This window comes from Euprymna scolopes, chromosome 23 (genome assembly GCF_053919585.1).
Source record: "Euprymna scolopes isolate OS-2025 chromosome 23, ASM5391958v1, whole genome shotgun sequence".
NCBI classification, from domain to species: Eukaryota; Metazoa; Mollusca; class Cephalopoda; order Sepiida; family Sepiolidae; genus Euprymna; species Euprymna scolopes.
The window spans coordinates 79,876,976-79,892,087 of NC_136504.1; the positions used below are offsets into that span (position 1 = coordinate 79,876,976).

The 15,112-nt window shown below is 33.4% G+C and overlaps 1 protein-coding gene across 3 annotated transcripts in view; it reads left to right on the forward strand.

The window, feature by feature from the left end:
* LOC145246038 (opine dehydrogenase-like) overlaps nucleotides 1-14,891 on the forward strand; it is a 36,515-nt gene extending 21,624 nt beyond the window's left edge. The window contains exons 1-2 of one of the 3 annotated variants that reach the window (XM_080107878.1): nucleotides 5,809-5,831; nucleotides 13,409-14,783. In XM_080107878.1, the coding sequence (XP_079964004.1) occupies nucleotides 13,428-14,645 (1,218 nt within the window). In that variant the 5' untranslated portion in view covers nucleotides 5,809-5,831; nucleotides 13,409-13,427 and the 3' untranslated portion in view covers nucleotides 14,646-14,783. Of the gene's footprint in view, nucleotides 1-5,808; nucleotides 5,832-13,408 lie in introns of those variants that run through there. The other 2 variants (XM_080107876.1, XM_080107877.1) reach the window with 2 other exon arrangements.
* Nucleotides 14,892-15,112: the final 221 nt, after the last annotated feature.

Here is a 15,112-nt window from a genome sequence, read left to right on the forward strand (position 1 = left end):
AGATAATGATGATGATGATAATAATAATAATAATAATAATAATAATAATAATAATAATAATAAAAAATAAAAAAAATAAGAAGAAAAAGAAGAATAGTTAATACCGAAAGTAAAAAACTTATATTTAGTTATAGAAGAAGACTGTCCTAAAGATATATCAAAGCTCATGAATTTCTGAATTAGATCTATGATATATCTAATAAGAAAATCTTGCATAACTAAAAATAATAAGTCTCTTTACTTCTATATTTTCCTTATGGATATCATAGAAGTAGAGAGAATTATTATTTTACTATTTAATTTATGTACATGTTTTATGGTATGTGTGTACACACTATGTAAACTAGTTACTAAAATAAAGGCACACGAGGATAACAGTTAATGAGTTTGTTAGGTGGATGATGAAAAAAAACCTTATGGATTGGCAATGATGGTTAAAACTGGACAGAATTTGATTATATAAGGAAGAAAAAGAAAGAAAAATTATTAACAATGGTTGTAGCTAGATGAGTTTTTATTGTTAATGTTTCCTATAGATTGGAGTTAAATCGAGCAGCTACCATGAAAATAAGAATAGAGCAGAGAAAGACTACTAACATCTTTTCTATGAGAAAATGACTGATAGAAAGAGAAGAAAACATCTCCCACTAGATTTTGAAGTCGGTTTTGTATTCTGTCAAGGCAGCAAAGGATACTCTGAGCAACATTTTCTCAGATGTGACCACAGTACTCCATTTGAAGACTATTTGACTCTTAGGAAGGTAGAGGTACTTTCTGGACCAGTAAAATGCTCCAATGATTTTTTACAACGACCCTAACTTTGATGTAAGTATTCCATTTCAAGTCTAATTTTTTAAGAGGACGTCTCAACACGACGTTTGTTTACATCAGACTTGAAAACAACTATGTTGTAGTTCGCTGGGAAGCAGCCTCAAGAGGAATGCACATTTCAGAGATGAGTAATAGTTCGTTTTATGAATATAAAAGATTTTAAGTTAGTATTCTGGGTAGAAATATGAAGATGTTTGATTGAATAAAGCAGTGAAATATTTGTTCTTCCACCAGTCGTTTTAGACACAAATTTTTCAAAGAGAATCGTTTTTTTTTTTTTTTTTGCATAGCATTGATAAAGCTGATCATCAGAATAATAATAGCGAGATGTTGCTATGAAATGCAGAGATGGTGGAACTTTCTGGTTTTGTGATGGAAAGACCAAGCAAATATTGCATCATCCAGGCCACGGAATAGTACAATGTGTACTGGAATCGTTTGGGTACTCATTGTCACTTAAATTGTAGAGCAAACTATTAACAAGGAAAAATCACTAGTAAATGGCTGATGCGAAAACACTAAATGAGTTTCAATGGGAATTGAAAGGAGTGAAGAGTACAAGAAATCTGGGGAGACTTGTTGTCACTTTTACCAGCAAGAAATTACTTATAACAAAGGTGTATAACATTTTATACGTAATAGATAACAATTATTTGAATCATATCTTATTCTGTTAGGGTCATGCAGTTCCTTTAAAATGCTATAAATCTCCAGTGATATAGAAATGCTGTCTTAATTGGAAAACTAATGACTTTTTCTTATCTATTAAGATACTGGGTTTCATGTTATTTTTTTCTGTTAAAAAAGCATGTGAGTCTGATTTGTACTTCACAAAAAATAATCCGAGGTTATTCTAAGAAAAACGTTCATGAGCGACAATATGAATATCTTATACTAAATCTGATTTACTCAAATTTTCATTCCATAAAAAAATTTTTGTTTTATATTTTATTAACACACAATACATGTTAAATATAATTTAGTTCTTAGATTGAATTATGTTTGAAAAAAATAATGTTTTTATTGATTTAATAAGCTATAATTTATAATTAACTGGGGTTTTCTAATTATAATTCATAATAAAATCGGTTGTTCTAATTATAATTTATAATTAACTGGGGTTTTCTAATTATAATTCATAATAAAATCGGTTGTTCTAATTATAATTTATAATTAACTGGGGTTTTCTAATTATAATTCATAATAAAATCGGTTGTTCTAATTATAATTTATAATTAACTGGGGTTTTCTAATTATAATTCATAATAAAATCGGTTGTTCTAATTATAAATTATAATTAACTGGACTTTTCACTCATTTCCCTCTTAGTTATCTATACATTTCTTTTGCTTCTCACACTTTATGCAAATTCAATCACTGCAATTTCTTTGTATCTCTAAGAACATATAGAAAAGTGTAACTCTCTTTTGTAGTGTTGCCATCTAATTTACAAGCATATAAATTAAACAGCAAAATAATAACTCTTTTTACTTCGATAATAATAATAATAATAATAATAATAATGATAATAATAATAATAATAATAATAATAGTGATAATAATGATTTATGACTCTACATGAAAGACTCACTCAAAACATGAAAAGATTTATACAGGAAACAAACGTACTAGCTTGGATGGCAAAAGATACTTTGATACAGGAGGACACAGAGAAAGGAACCGCCCCCAGCAACTATAGGCCTATCACATTCTTACCCACTATGTGGAAAATACTGACTGCACAACTGAGGGAACAAATCTACCACTCCCTGAATAATCAGGGACTTCTCCCCAAGGAACAGAAAGGATGCCAGAAAGGAAAAAGAGGAACACATGATTTGCTATACATTGACCAAAAGATCCTAAAGGAGGTAAAAAGAAGAAGAAAGTATTTAGCCATGGCATGGATCGACTACAAAAAAACGTACGACAAGATCCCTCAAGTATGGATAATAGAATGCTTAAAAATGTATGAAATACTAAGCAGGATCATCAACGCGATTGAAAATGCGATGAGAACACGGAGACTGGAACTGACAGCTGATGGACAACACATAACAGAAATTAACATACAAAGAGGTATCGTTCAAGGAGATTCACTATTACCATTACTGTTCATCATAGCCATGATGCCCCTGAACAATATATTGAGAAAGTGCCAAGCCGGGTACAAGTTCTTTAACACGGAGGAAAAAATGAACCACCTGATGTACATGGATGATCTGAAACTCTTCGCAACGACCAAAAATGAACTAGAGACATGAATAAATACCACCAGGATTTTCAGTTAGGATATCCAAATGGAGTTTGGTATGGAAAAGTGCGCACTACTGGTTATAAGAAATAGAAAACTAGAGACGACAGAAGGCATAGAACTACCCAACCAAACGGAGATGAGGGCACTAGGGGAACAAGACACCTATAAATGCCTAGGAGTACTGGAAGCAGACACCATCAAAGCAGCAGAAATGAAAGAGAGAATTGGAAAGGAATACCTCAGGAGAACAAGAAAACTTCTTAAAACGAAATTATATAGCAGAAACCTAATAAAAGGCATAAATACATGGGCAGTATCATTAGTAAGATACTCTGGACCATTCATAGGGTGGACTAAAGAAGAACTAAGACAACACAATCAGAAGACCAGGAAACTCATGATTATGCACAACACACTACATCCGAAGGACGATGTTGACTAACTTTTCGTAAAAAGGAATGATGGCGGGAGGGGACTTGTTAATATAGAAGACTGTGAAATGACAGCAAAAAAGAACTAGAAAAATACTTAATGCAAAACACTGAAAGAATAATCATAGCAGCAAGAGACACAGAAAAAATCAATAAAACAGAAAACAGAAAGACAAAGGATGAAACAAGAAAAGAAAAATGGGAAGAGAAACAACTGCACGGAAGATTCATAAAAATGACAAAAGATGAGAATAAACACTTGGACATGTATGTGAAAAGGACACATAAACCGAGAAACAGAATCTCTAATAACTGCAGCACAAGACAACTTGATAAGAACCAAATACGTCAAAGCAAAGATCAACAAAACACAAGGAAACAGCAAATGCTGACTCTGTGGACAAAGAGATGAAACGATAAACCATATAGTATGCAAATGCAGCAAACTGGCCCAAAAGAGATACAAGAACAGGCATGACCAAGTGTGGAGGGCAGTACACTGGGAATTATGCAAAGAACTGCATCTCGAATGCACAGACAAATGGTATAAACATAAGCCAGCAACATTACTTGAAAATGAGAATCACAAAATCCTATGGGACATGGACATACAAACGGATAAACCCATCCAAGCAAGAAGACTGGATGTCATAATAATTAACAAGAAAGAAAAGTCCTATCAAATTGTAGACTTTGCTGTTCCAACTGACCACAGGGTGAATATCAAAGAAAAAGAGATACGGAGCAAATAGACAGAACTAGCCAGAGAGCTAAAAGGAATTTGGATAATGAAGAAAATCAAGATAATACCTATAATAGTAGGAGCACTAGGAATAATTAAAAAAAAATTTGAAAAAAGAATGGAAGAAATTGGAATCAGAGGAATAGCTGCAAAGATACAACAATTAATGATAATTAAAATAGCTGAAATATTAAGGAAAACCCTTGAATGCAGAGATTCATACACATGAACCACATGCACGGGCCAGACAAACTACTGGAGAGGCAAAACATGAAGAAGACTTACAGGGAACCAAGAACATTGAAGCTACATATCTACAATTCTCCATCCCCTCACTCATCTCCTTCCATTGCCCCATCACTCCTGCCAAAGAGTGATGACAAATAGTTGAGAAGCATCAAGGAGGATTAAAAGACTGAGGAGAGAGAGCACTGAGCAGACTTCTGCTGGACAAGTGCAAAAAGAACTTGGACCTTGGAGAGGCTTATTGCCACTCAAATTCCAGTGGAGACCAATGGCCTCTGCCAGCGAGAAATCAATGGTCAGAGGCTGTTGGGATAATGCAAATTTATTTGCAAATGTTATTGAAAGAGGTGGAGAGTATTGGAAATCTGGGAATACTTGTTGTCACTCAGCTTCCAGGAAACACCACAGATTGTTTTCAAGGAGAGATCTTTGATGACCTGTGTGAAAGCCCCTTGTGAGTCAATAATAATAATAATAATAATAATAATGACAATGAATGTAGAAACAAACCCACATGAACCACAGAAAATAATAACATGAGAAGAATTCCACCATATAAACATAAAAGAACTGAAATTGCAAGAAATTTAATAAAATGACTATCCCTGTCAAAAAAAAAAAAAGAAAAAAAAAAAGAAGAAAACAACAATAATGTTATAGCACTAGACTAGCCCGGGTGATACTCTATGAAATAGTCATGAAGGATCAAGGAGTATGGAAAGACAAATTAGGGAGAGCATTAACCATATCTCCACTGAAAATGTGCAAAGAGTACCTTAGAGACGCCACTCAAATCCTAAAGAAAACCAACGGTCATTGCAAGTGAGAAGTCAATGGTAAGTGGCTGTTGTGATAATGCTAAATTATGTGTAATGCTTATCAAAAGAGGTGGATAGTACTGGAAATACGGAGAGACATAGTCGCTCTGACTCCAGAGAATGTTATAAGATATTATCAATGAGTAATCACTGATGATGATTTGTATGAGAACTCCAAGTGAGTACTGAATAGATAGAGATTTTTTGCTTTTAGTTATGCAAGAATGTTTGGTAGTGTTTAGAATTTTTGTCGAAGTGGAATCAACATATCGGACAGTAATCAAGTTTCCACACACGCAAATGAATTGATGGATGTTCACAGATCAGACATGAGCAAAATATTTGTTGTTTTCCCTTCAAGTTTGGTTCCTTTTTGTACTCATGAAATCTCATCACTTCATATAGACTTATCACATTTTTCTTCATAAAACAAATCACACCCCTTGTGTCGTCTTCCGACTTCCATGCACCGGTAGCAGAGAGAACACAGAATCTGTTTCTTAGAGGTAAGATTGTTTGTAACATTACTACTATAAAGTAGAATGTCTGGTATGTCTAACTGTAATTTACAGACCCCCCCCCAAAAAAAAAGGAATGAAAACAAATATGTATAAATAAATGTTACCAAAGGCAAGATAAGTTAGGTTTTGACCTGCCCAGATAAGTTTTTTTGTGTGTTTTAATGTTTTTAAAAGAATTTTTTGGTGCAAAACAAAACGTGTACTCATTCTGTTTGGTTGGAATGAAAAAACAACATGCCATAACAATTACACAAAACTCTTGATAATTATTGAAAATTTGAAAATTAAACAAAATACTGGTAGAAAGACATCCAATAAATATCACCAATCGTGCAAAAACGTAATGTTATCCCAGTATTTTACTTAATTTCATTGTCTAGGGTCCTCGTGTAAGATTTGTGGCAGCCATTTTTTTTGTTGTAACATGCAAACATGTTTTAAAATATGTTAAAACAAACAAAAAAACTCATCTAGGCAAGTAGAAGACTAATTTGTCTTTGGTAACATTTATTTGTTGCATATTTGTTTTTATGACCCTTTTCTTGTTACCTTGAAAGTAGAATAAATAATAGTTACGAACAAAAAGGTCACAAGTAGAAATATATGCAAGGGTGTGCGCGGCAGGGTGTTTGTGTGATGGCGATGGGGTTCATTTATACAGTCTGGATTAAAAAAAAGTCCAGATCATTTGTGACGAATTGTGACATTTTGGCTTTGAATATTTTATCGATTCACCTGAAGTGTTGTTTGACCAAATGTAATAAAGAATGTATGGAAATAAATTATAAAAGAAAACCTGAGAGAAAGGTGGGTTGCAGAGATGATTTAGGAGTGAGCCGAAGAGGTTGGAACAGTTTCTACATCAACTCTTGGGTTCTTGAAAGATGCAACAGATGTTTCAAATTTACATCATTATTAGCGTTCAATATACGTAGTTGAATATTTATACTTGAAAATATCTAATGTATAGAGTAAAGCTAGTCTAATTCTCAAATCGTTGTTGTTAATAGCTTTTCTTGCTACAAAACTAGTTTGATTCTGGTTTGCCAGTTTTTATGTTTTTTTTTGTGGGAAGTTGGTCCATGTTCTTAACAATAAAAAATGTATTTCAATTTAATTTCTTAAAAATTGTAAATTATCTGCCTTGGAAGATTATTAAAATGGCCTCAATAGCAGCACAGCAACCAATACAAATATAAAGAGTTATAGGCAGCTGAAATAGGTCAGTTGGGAGTACGTCAAACTGAAATCTAAAGGTTGGGGTTTCTATAATAGGCTTTGGTATCTGCTGTTTTTCCCCTTTTCATTGGTAATCTATTTTTTTTAATACATTATTTCTTAACATCAAAAAGTGTGATACATAAAGCATTAAAACCAATGCATTTCTGTTTCTTCGTGAACAAGTCATCTATTTTAATATGTTGTTATTAATTAGAAAAGGGACAAAATTTGTGACCCTTCAAAAATTTACAGCAATTTGGAAGCATTTAAACTGTTGAATAAAAAGTAATTTTAATTAGCTTTAAGATTCTTATCAGATTCTCATATATTAAACGATTAAAAAATTGAAAGTTTTCGAAACAATAATTTTATAAATACAAATTAAGACAACATTATCCCAACAACGAATAATTGTAGTTTTAAAATTGAATAACCAAACGATATTCTAATAATTAAATTATACTTTAAGAATTATATTAAAAAAGTAAAAATAAAAACCCGCATAGTTGAATAACACTTTTTAAAATCTTAAGTTAGCTAAATACATCAACACAGTCAAGTGTATTGCCATATTGCCCAACTTTTGCTTCGACTTTCAGTATCTTTATTTTCATTCCTTTCTTTCTTGCATTCTTATGGATGCCTCAGTAAAAGAGTTTTTGTTTCCAAGACTCATCAACCGAGACCAATATTATGTTTTTCAAAGAAGTGAATATTGTTATTACGTACCGATTCTTGATTGGACAAAAGCTCAAATCACCAGCATCATCCCATCAATCAATATTCCCCAATGCATGGAATATTGTTGTCACAGCTGTGCAGTGGCGTAGCTAGACCTTTTGCCGCCCGGGGCGGTAGTAACATTTGCCCCCCTCCCCGCATTTGGGTGCCCGGAAAATTCGTCCATTTTTTTGCTAGGTAGGAAAACTGGTCCATTATTATTAAGTTAACATTTATTCTGTAGTTGCTTAATTTTCATACCTTGCAAAAATTAGTTCTATGGTATCTAATTTTCCTAAATTCAATTAAATTAAAATTAAAATATGAAAACTGATTTTTAATATTTTTTATTCATTTGAGATTTTATCTGTTTTCCTTTTTTTTTTAAGTAGATGGTGGGGGTTGCCCGGGGTGATTTTGTCCATCCCCCAGCTAGCAATTGTAAAGTTTACAAGGAGTTATAAAAAGTATGCTACAAAAACAAACGTTTAATACTTTCAAAGTCTTAGCCTCATGAATTGGACAGTAATAAAGTTAATGAATTCAAACTTTCGCATCTAATGTTATTTCCTCTTTGATGTCGGTGTATATACACCCAAATATCCAACTTTCTTTTCGCACCTATTCGATAAAAATTTATATGAAAGTTCCCCTTTAAGTATGAATTTGTTAGCATTTTTTTCGATTTTCCCCTTTTACCATCTCAAAATGCCGCCCCCATGCCGCCCCCCCCTGACGCTCAGAAAATAGGGACACATTTTTTCTGATTCCGATACCCCCCAAAATTCCGATTTTTTACAACCTTTTTGGTATAAAATTTCATATTTTTTGTTAGCTTTTGTTTATTTTTATTTATTTATTCTACTTTCTATTTTTACTCTCTCAAAATGCCGCCTCCTGACATATGCCGCTCGCAAAATAGGGACACCTTTTTGCGATTCCAATAACTACAAAAGTTCCCATTTTTTACAACCTTTTCGATATAAAATTTCAGATGTTTTGTTAGCATTTTTTTTCGATTTTTCCCTTTTACCTTCTCAAAATGCCGCCCCCATGCCGCACCCCCTGACGCCAGGGACACATTTTTTCTGATTCCGATACCCCCCAAAATTCCGATTTTTTACAACATTTTTGGTATAAAATTTCATATTTTTTGTTACCTTTTGTTTATTTTTATTTATTTTTTCTACTTTCTATTTTTACCCTATCAAAATGCCGCCCCCTCAGGTGTGCCGCCCGGGGCGCCCCCCCCCCAGCTACACCAGTGTAGCTGTGCTAGTGTACCAACTACTTGTCTCTCCCTATTAGACATCGGTTTCAAAAAAGCTTCTAATCTAATAGGCCCAACACTAACAAGCTCCAGCTCCTGTCCGATTGCATCTCTATGCTTGTTTTTTTTTTTATATAGGAATCACCATTTATCAAGGCCCAGAGACCACTCGAGGATAAGGGTTTTACAAGTTCTCTAATGGAATATGCTCCAATAAACTTACTGCACTGGTGACCCCTCGACGTAAATACCTATAGCAGTAAGCAAAATCTTCCCCTTCATGGTAGAAATTCCAGATTCTGGAGGGCTAATAAACTCTAGTAGCTAATAAGCTATTATAGTAGAAGCTGAAACTGCTAACTTTTGAAATTCCCTCTATGCTTCCTGTTTTCTTGACTGCACCAATATGCAGAAGTTTATATGTAATGTGAACAAGCATCTCACCACACAACTACCTATTCATGATGCCCCTATTTCATTATAGTTCCTTACCTTTTGGTGGCAATGTGCCTTGTTTGGGGTGAATAAAATTAAAAAAAAAAAGGCAAGCAATATTCATTTCCGAATTCCAGCATTTGGTATAAAAACACACACACAGCGTCCTTTCTTTTTTTCTCGTTTTTCTTCCAGAGACAACTCATGTGCGTGTGACAGTTCTGTTTATCCCTTTAGTGGATGAAGGACTTTAAAAAACACTAGAGACACACACAAACTTCTGAATACGCACCACACACTCCATGAACTCAGATGTATGCAAGTCCATAGAAGTAAATACTATCCCACTAAACACACCTTGCTAATGAACGCATATACACATAAGTTAATACACACACACTCCCACACTAACAAAACCAAAGCACGCTAACACACACACACACACACACACACACACACACACACACACACACACACACACATGTATATCTTCATGCACATGACGGCAGCCGAAAGGAGCACTTGTATGCAATTTATTTTATATGTTAAACAACTTATATTATTTGGATTATTTCGACTATTCTAATCTTAAGGGCTATTCTCACAATATTTCGGGCGATGTAACATCCAACCTTCTTCCTGTTTATTTTGTTGAACTTGGGAATCTTTTTGTCGAACTCGGGAATCTGTACAAAATTTTGAACAGAACCTTTTATTTAATCCAGGTGAGTAGCATGCTCTCGTTTCCACAACCACAATCGAGTTCAACAGAAAGATTTCTGGCAGAAAGGTACACCTAAGGAAGGCTGAAGGTTACATCGACCGAAATGCTGTGAAAACAACACTTCAGATGAGAACAGTAGTCCGAAAACTCCAAATATCAATCCTTATCTCAAAAAGTTCAGAAACGCTAAACAATTAATCCTAGGACGTTCCATGAACTTTTTGAACTCCCATTGTTTACACTTTATTTTGGATTGTTTTAATAAGTTGTGGTAAAAATTATATGCAACGACTTAGTCATTCTTTTCATATTGTCTACAGGTTCATGAGATGTTCACGATTTCCTACTCTTCAGCGAGTGCTGGTACATTAGAAACGGGTTTCAATTCATTTAGTAAGAAACATCTATATGTCTCCCCCAGGTCGGTACAGGCTCAAGATGCAGCTGAGTTTGAAGTGGCTTTTTTTTACAATAGTTTTAGTAATTTCATTTATTTCCTTCTTTCGAAATATGTGTACAATTTTCGACTTATCATCATCGCTCTAAAATATTGTTTATTATTTGTAACGGTTTGTTCTGATTGTCTATGCGTCATATCAATCTCTTTAATGTCGAATTCAGTCGTTTTTGCTAAAAGTTTGTATATAGTTGCTATTTTGTTTTACCTTTTTTACATTAAAAAGCAAATCCAACAAAGAAAAATTCTTCTTTCTTATCTTCTCGTTTTCGTTATCGGACATTCTTTTGTATTTTGAGAAAGTTTTAATTTCATCATTTCAACAAAGAATTATTTTTTGTCCACAATTTTATCTCTCGTTGAAGATAAAAAGATTGGTGCACATTACAGTGAGATTGGCTTACAGGATTACTCACATACTACACTGCACCACACATACTACTACTACTACTACTACTACTACTACCTGATTGTGTCCAACGATAACCATTCTGCTACTAAGGAGACCTATTATGGTTATACAATTCTCTCTATGACCCGCTTTTTTCAGTTAATGGCAACTTTATTAATTTAAATATTTAACAATGACTTTAAATAATGGACTTTATATGACTTCCGCTGACTTCTGTAAGTTTTAAAACAATTGTTTTTTTTTTCAATTCAATTCAATTCAATTCAATTCTTTACATAGCAACTGAACCATGCTTGTTTTAATTTTGTCAAATTAATTAAATTAAAATAAAATACACATGTTTCAATTGCCAGGGAAAGATGGTAGAAATTTACATAGAAAAGGATATTGTCTAAATTCATCTTATCTAAATTATTTGCTTGAATGCTTAGTACTGATTGGAGCAATACTCAATTTCGATTGGTTCCGTATATCAATATTTAATCAATCACAAACAATTTCCCCTAGCGCCGCACACCTGTTTTCAGTTTTTATATAAATAATTGCGGTCACACTTTTCAATCAATTATCCGCAAGAATAACAAGAATAAGCCACATTGAGTACATATATTATTACTAGCCGGACCCATTTCGCTGCATTTACTGGGATAATATAGAAGAATGTTAATTAAAAAATATATTCTTAAATATTCTTTTTGAATGAATACTTGTATTCATTTTATGAAGTGGTCAGTAGGGACCTCCATTGCTTGCCATAAAATCGGTGATGTCATAATTTTATAAATATTATTTTTTTACGGATAGATCAAAAGTGTAAAATATGAATAATGAAAGTAACGTATAATAATTAGAAAAAATATAGGAAACATTTACTCAATATTCTATTGTTTAAACTGATCATTTCATATATTCTTTCAAGCTACATTGGATTTCTTCTCCCATTAAATCAGATTATTTTCACCATGGACTTACCTTCACGTTTTTGCCGACATTGAAATTTCGACTATTTTGTAAAGAAAAACTTTTCATCACTTCTTGGATTTACCATAAAGTCTTCATGCATTCTGGACTCCCTATATTCGGTTTGATTTTCCATTTTCACATGTTTCAGCCGATATGAACAAATTACATTTATTTACATTTTACGACTATCATAAAATGCTGTTTAATCGAACTCCACAACTAGCAAATTCTTAGCTTGGCTATGCTAGTGATTTGCTAATATCTTTCTTTCCTCTGAAGAGAAAAATAGCATTCTTTGAAACTCCGTGGACTAAGGATTTCTTAATAAAAATTTTTGGGGAGTATTTTGTTGAACAATAAATTTCTTCATAAATTTTAATTCATAGTCTTGATTTCTTTTCTTATATATATATATATATATATATATATATATATATATATATATATATATATATATATATATATATATATATATACACACACACAAAACACCGCACCTACAACTAATGACCTGATTTATTCACCTCCATGTAAAGAATACGACACTTTGATGAAGCACAATTAAATTTAGATAAAAGAGTTATCACAAACATCTTTTTCCCAACATATAAGATTTCAACCACACATTCAATTCCACTAAAGCTATACTAATAAAATTGATCCATACAAAATATGTTTGATGACTCATTGAACTAGTAATTATTTCTCCATATAACAACATTAACAACGAATAGATTTCCATCACGTCGCAATATTTTAGGCAAAAACCATAATTCGAGAGAACAACATTAAGCTAGATAATGAATAAAACTAAACTAAAAGAACTTTGTCCATTCGGATCCAACCTTTCTTCTCTTTCCTTGCATGTCTGTACTGAATATTATTTCTTAATTGTTAAATAAAAATTTTCAAAAATCCTTTTTTCTTATTGCTATTGTACTTCTAGCTATGTCTTCATTTTAAATATCTAAAAACAAGAATAAAGACCTCAACACATTTTTGATGAAGTCTTTTAAATATCAAAGACAAACTATTAAAATTTGACTTCTTAATTAGAGGGTGAAAATCAATATATGTAACTCTCAACAACTTCTGTTCTATCAATTTAAATATTCTCATGTAGGTAAAACACACACTACATTTTGATCTTAGATAATTATTTAAAAGACAGCATTTTGTCTCGATCAAAGTAATACAGATTATGCTTTAAATTGATTTGCATTGAACACAAAAATCCATGATCTGATTCCTGTTATATGAATTTCACCTGTGAAAAGCAGCTTAGTTTGTTATACTCTGAAAAACTCGACGAAACATTTACAAATGTATTTCATAAATGGTTTTTGTTTGTCTTTTGCAGAAGCCTGACCTGAAGCAAAATGACTGAACCACCGTGTACAATCAAATTACTTGTGTGTGGAGGTGGCAATGGGGCCCACACATTGACTGGGTTGGCATCGTCACGGGCCAAAGTAGAAGTAAATGTTATGTCATTGTTTGCCGATGAAGCCGAAAGATGGAAGAAGACACTTGGTGACGACTACTTCACGGTTCATTTCACTGAGAAGGATGGAAGCATCACACAGATCAAATCCAAACCTAATCTCATCACAAATGATCCCGCCAAAGCCATACCAGGTTGCAACCTTATTATATTCACCGTACCAGCATTTGCTCACGGGGGCTATTTTGAAGCTCTAGCTCCTTATATTGAAGAAAACGCTGTGGTCGTAGGTATGCCAAGTCAGCCTGGATTCCAGTTCCAATGTGTCGATCTGTTAGGGGAAAGGGGCAAAAAATGTGCCATCGTGTCTTTTGAGTCACTGCCCTGGGCATGTCGTATTATGACCTTTGCTCGAGAAGTGAAAGTGCTGGGAGCCAAGGACACATTATCTGCAGCGATAATCATGAGAAAATGCACGCCTCAATTTGAAATTCTTCCCACAATTCAGTATTTGTTGGGTCCTGAACCAAATTTGACACAAGCTAACAATTACTTAGCGATAAACCTTCTTGCAGATGCCAACGTGCACCCGCCTATTATGTATGGAACGTGGAAAGACTGGAATCAGGAAGCAATGGCAGAGAAACCATTGTTCTATCAGGGATTGGATGAGTTCTGTGCTGATATGCTGTCGAAAGTAAGTTACGAATTAATGGATACAGCAAAAGCTATCGAGAAAGAATGTCCATCATTTGATATGAGTGACGTCATTCATTTACATGATTGGTACAAACTGAATTACAAAGACAGCATCAGCGATGACAGCACTTTGTTGTCCTGCATGAAATCGAATAAAGCCTACAATGGTCTTGTACATCCGATGAAGGAAACAGCTGATGGTAAGTTCGTTCCTGACTTTAAATACCGTTATTTGGCCGAAGATATGCCATTTGGCTTCATCGTGTTTAGAGGAATAGCTGAGTTAGCCGGTGTGAAGACACCAGCCATGGATGAAACGATTTATTGGTGTCAAAAGATAATGGAGAAGGAATTCTTGGTAGATGGAAAACTGGTTGGCAAAGACATGAAGATTACCAGAGCTCCTCAAAGATATCATTTCAAGTCTATCCAGGATTTGGTGAATCTTCAATAGACTCTTTTATTGTTTATCTGAAACTTTTGTACAAACTTTGATGTATGTAAACACCAATCATATGTGCTGAACGTTTTACCTAATAATTAGTATAGAAAAAGTCGATCTTTTTAACCAATCACATATTCATAGGAGTACGAGGTCAGTGGGATGAACTTTGAAGTGGAATACTTTCCAATTAACAGCCTCTTTTAAGCACCTTTTGATTAATGCCTCGACCACAGAAATTTAAAACCTTTGTCCAACTATAATTTAAAATATAAGTGGATTTTGCTAATAATTTATTCGAATAAACCGGACAAAGCTCACTTTAGTTTGAACGTCGATAAATGTGGCTCACTGGTTAGCACACCTTTTTCATTGAATTTGAATTTGAAATAACAGTTATATGAAAATCACTTTTTTTTTAGTTTCAATTTTGAAACACAAAATTAGTATGTATAATCAATAATGTAGAAAAATAGGTA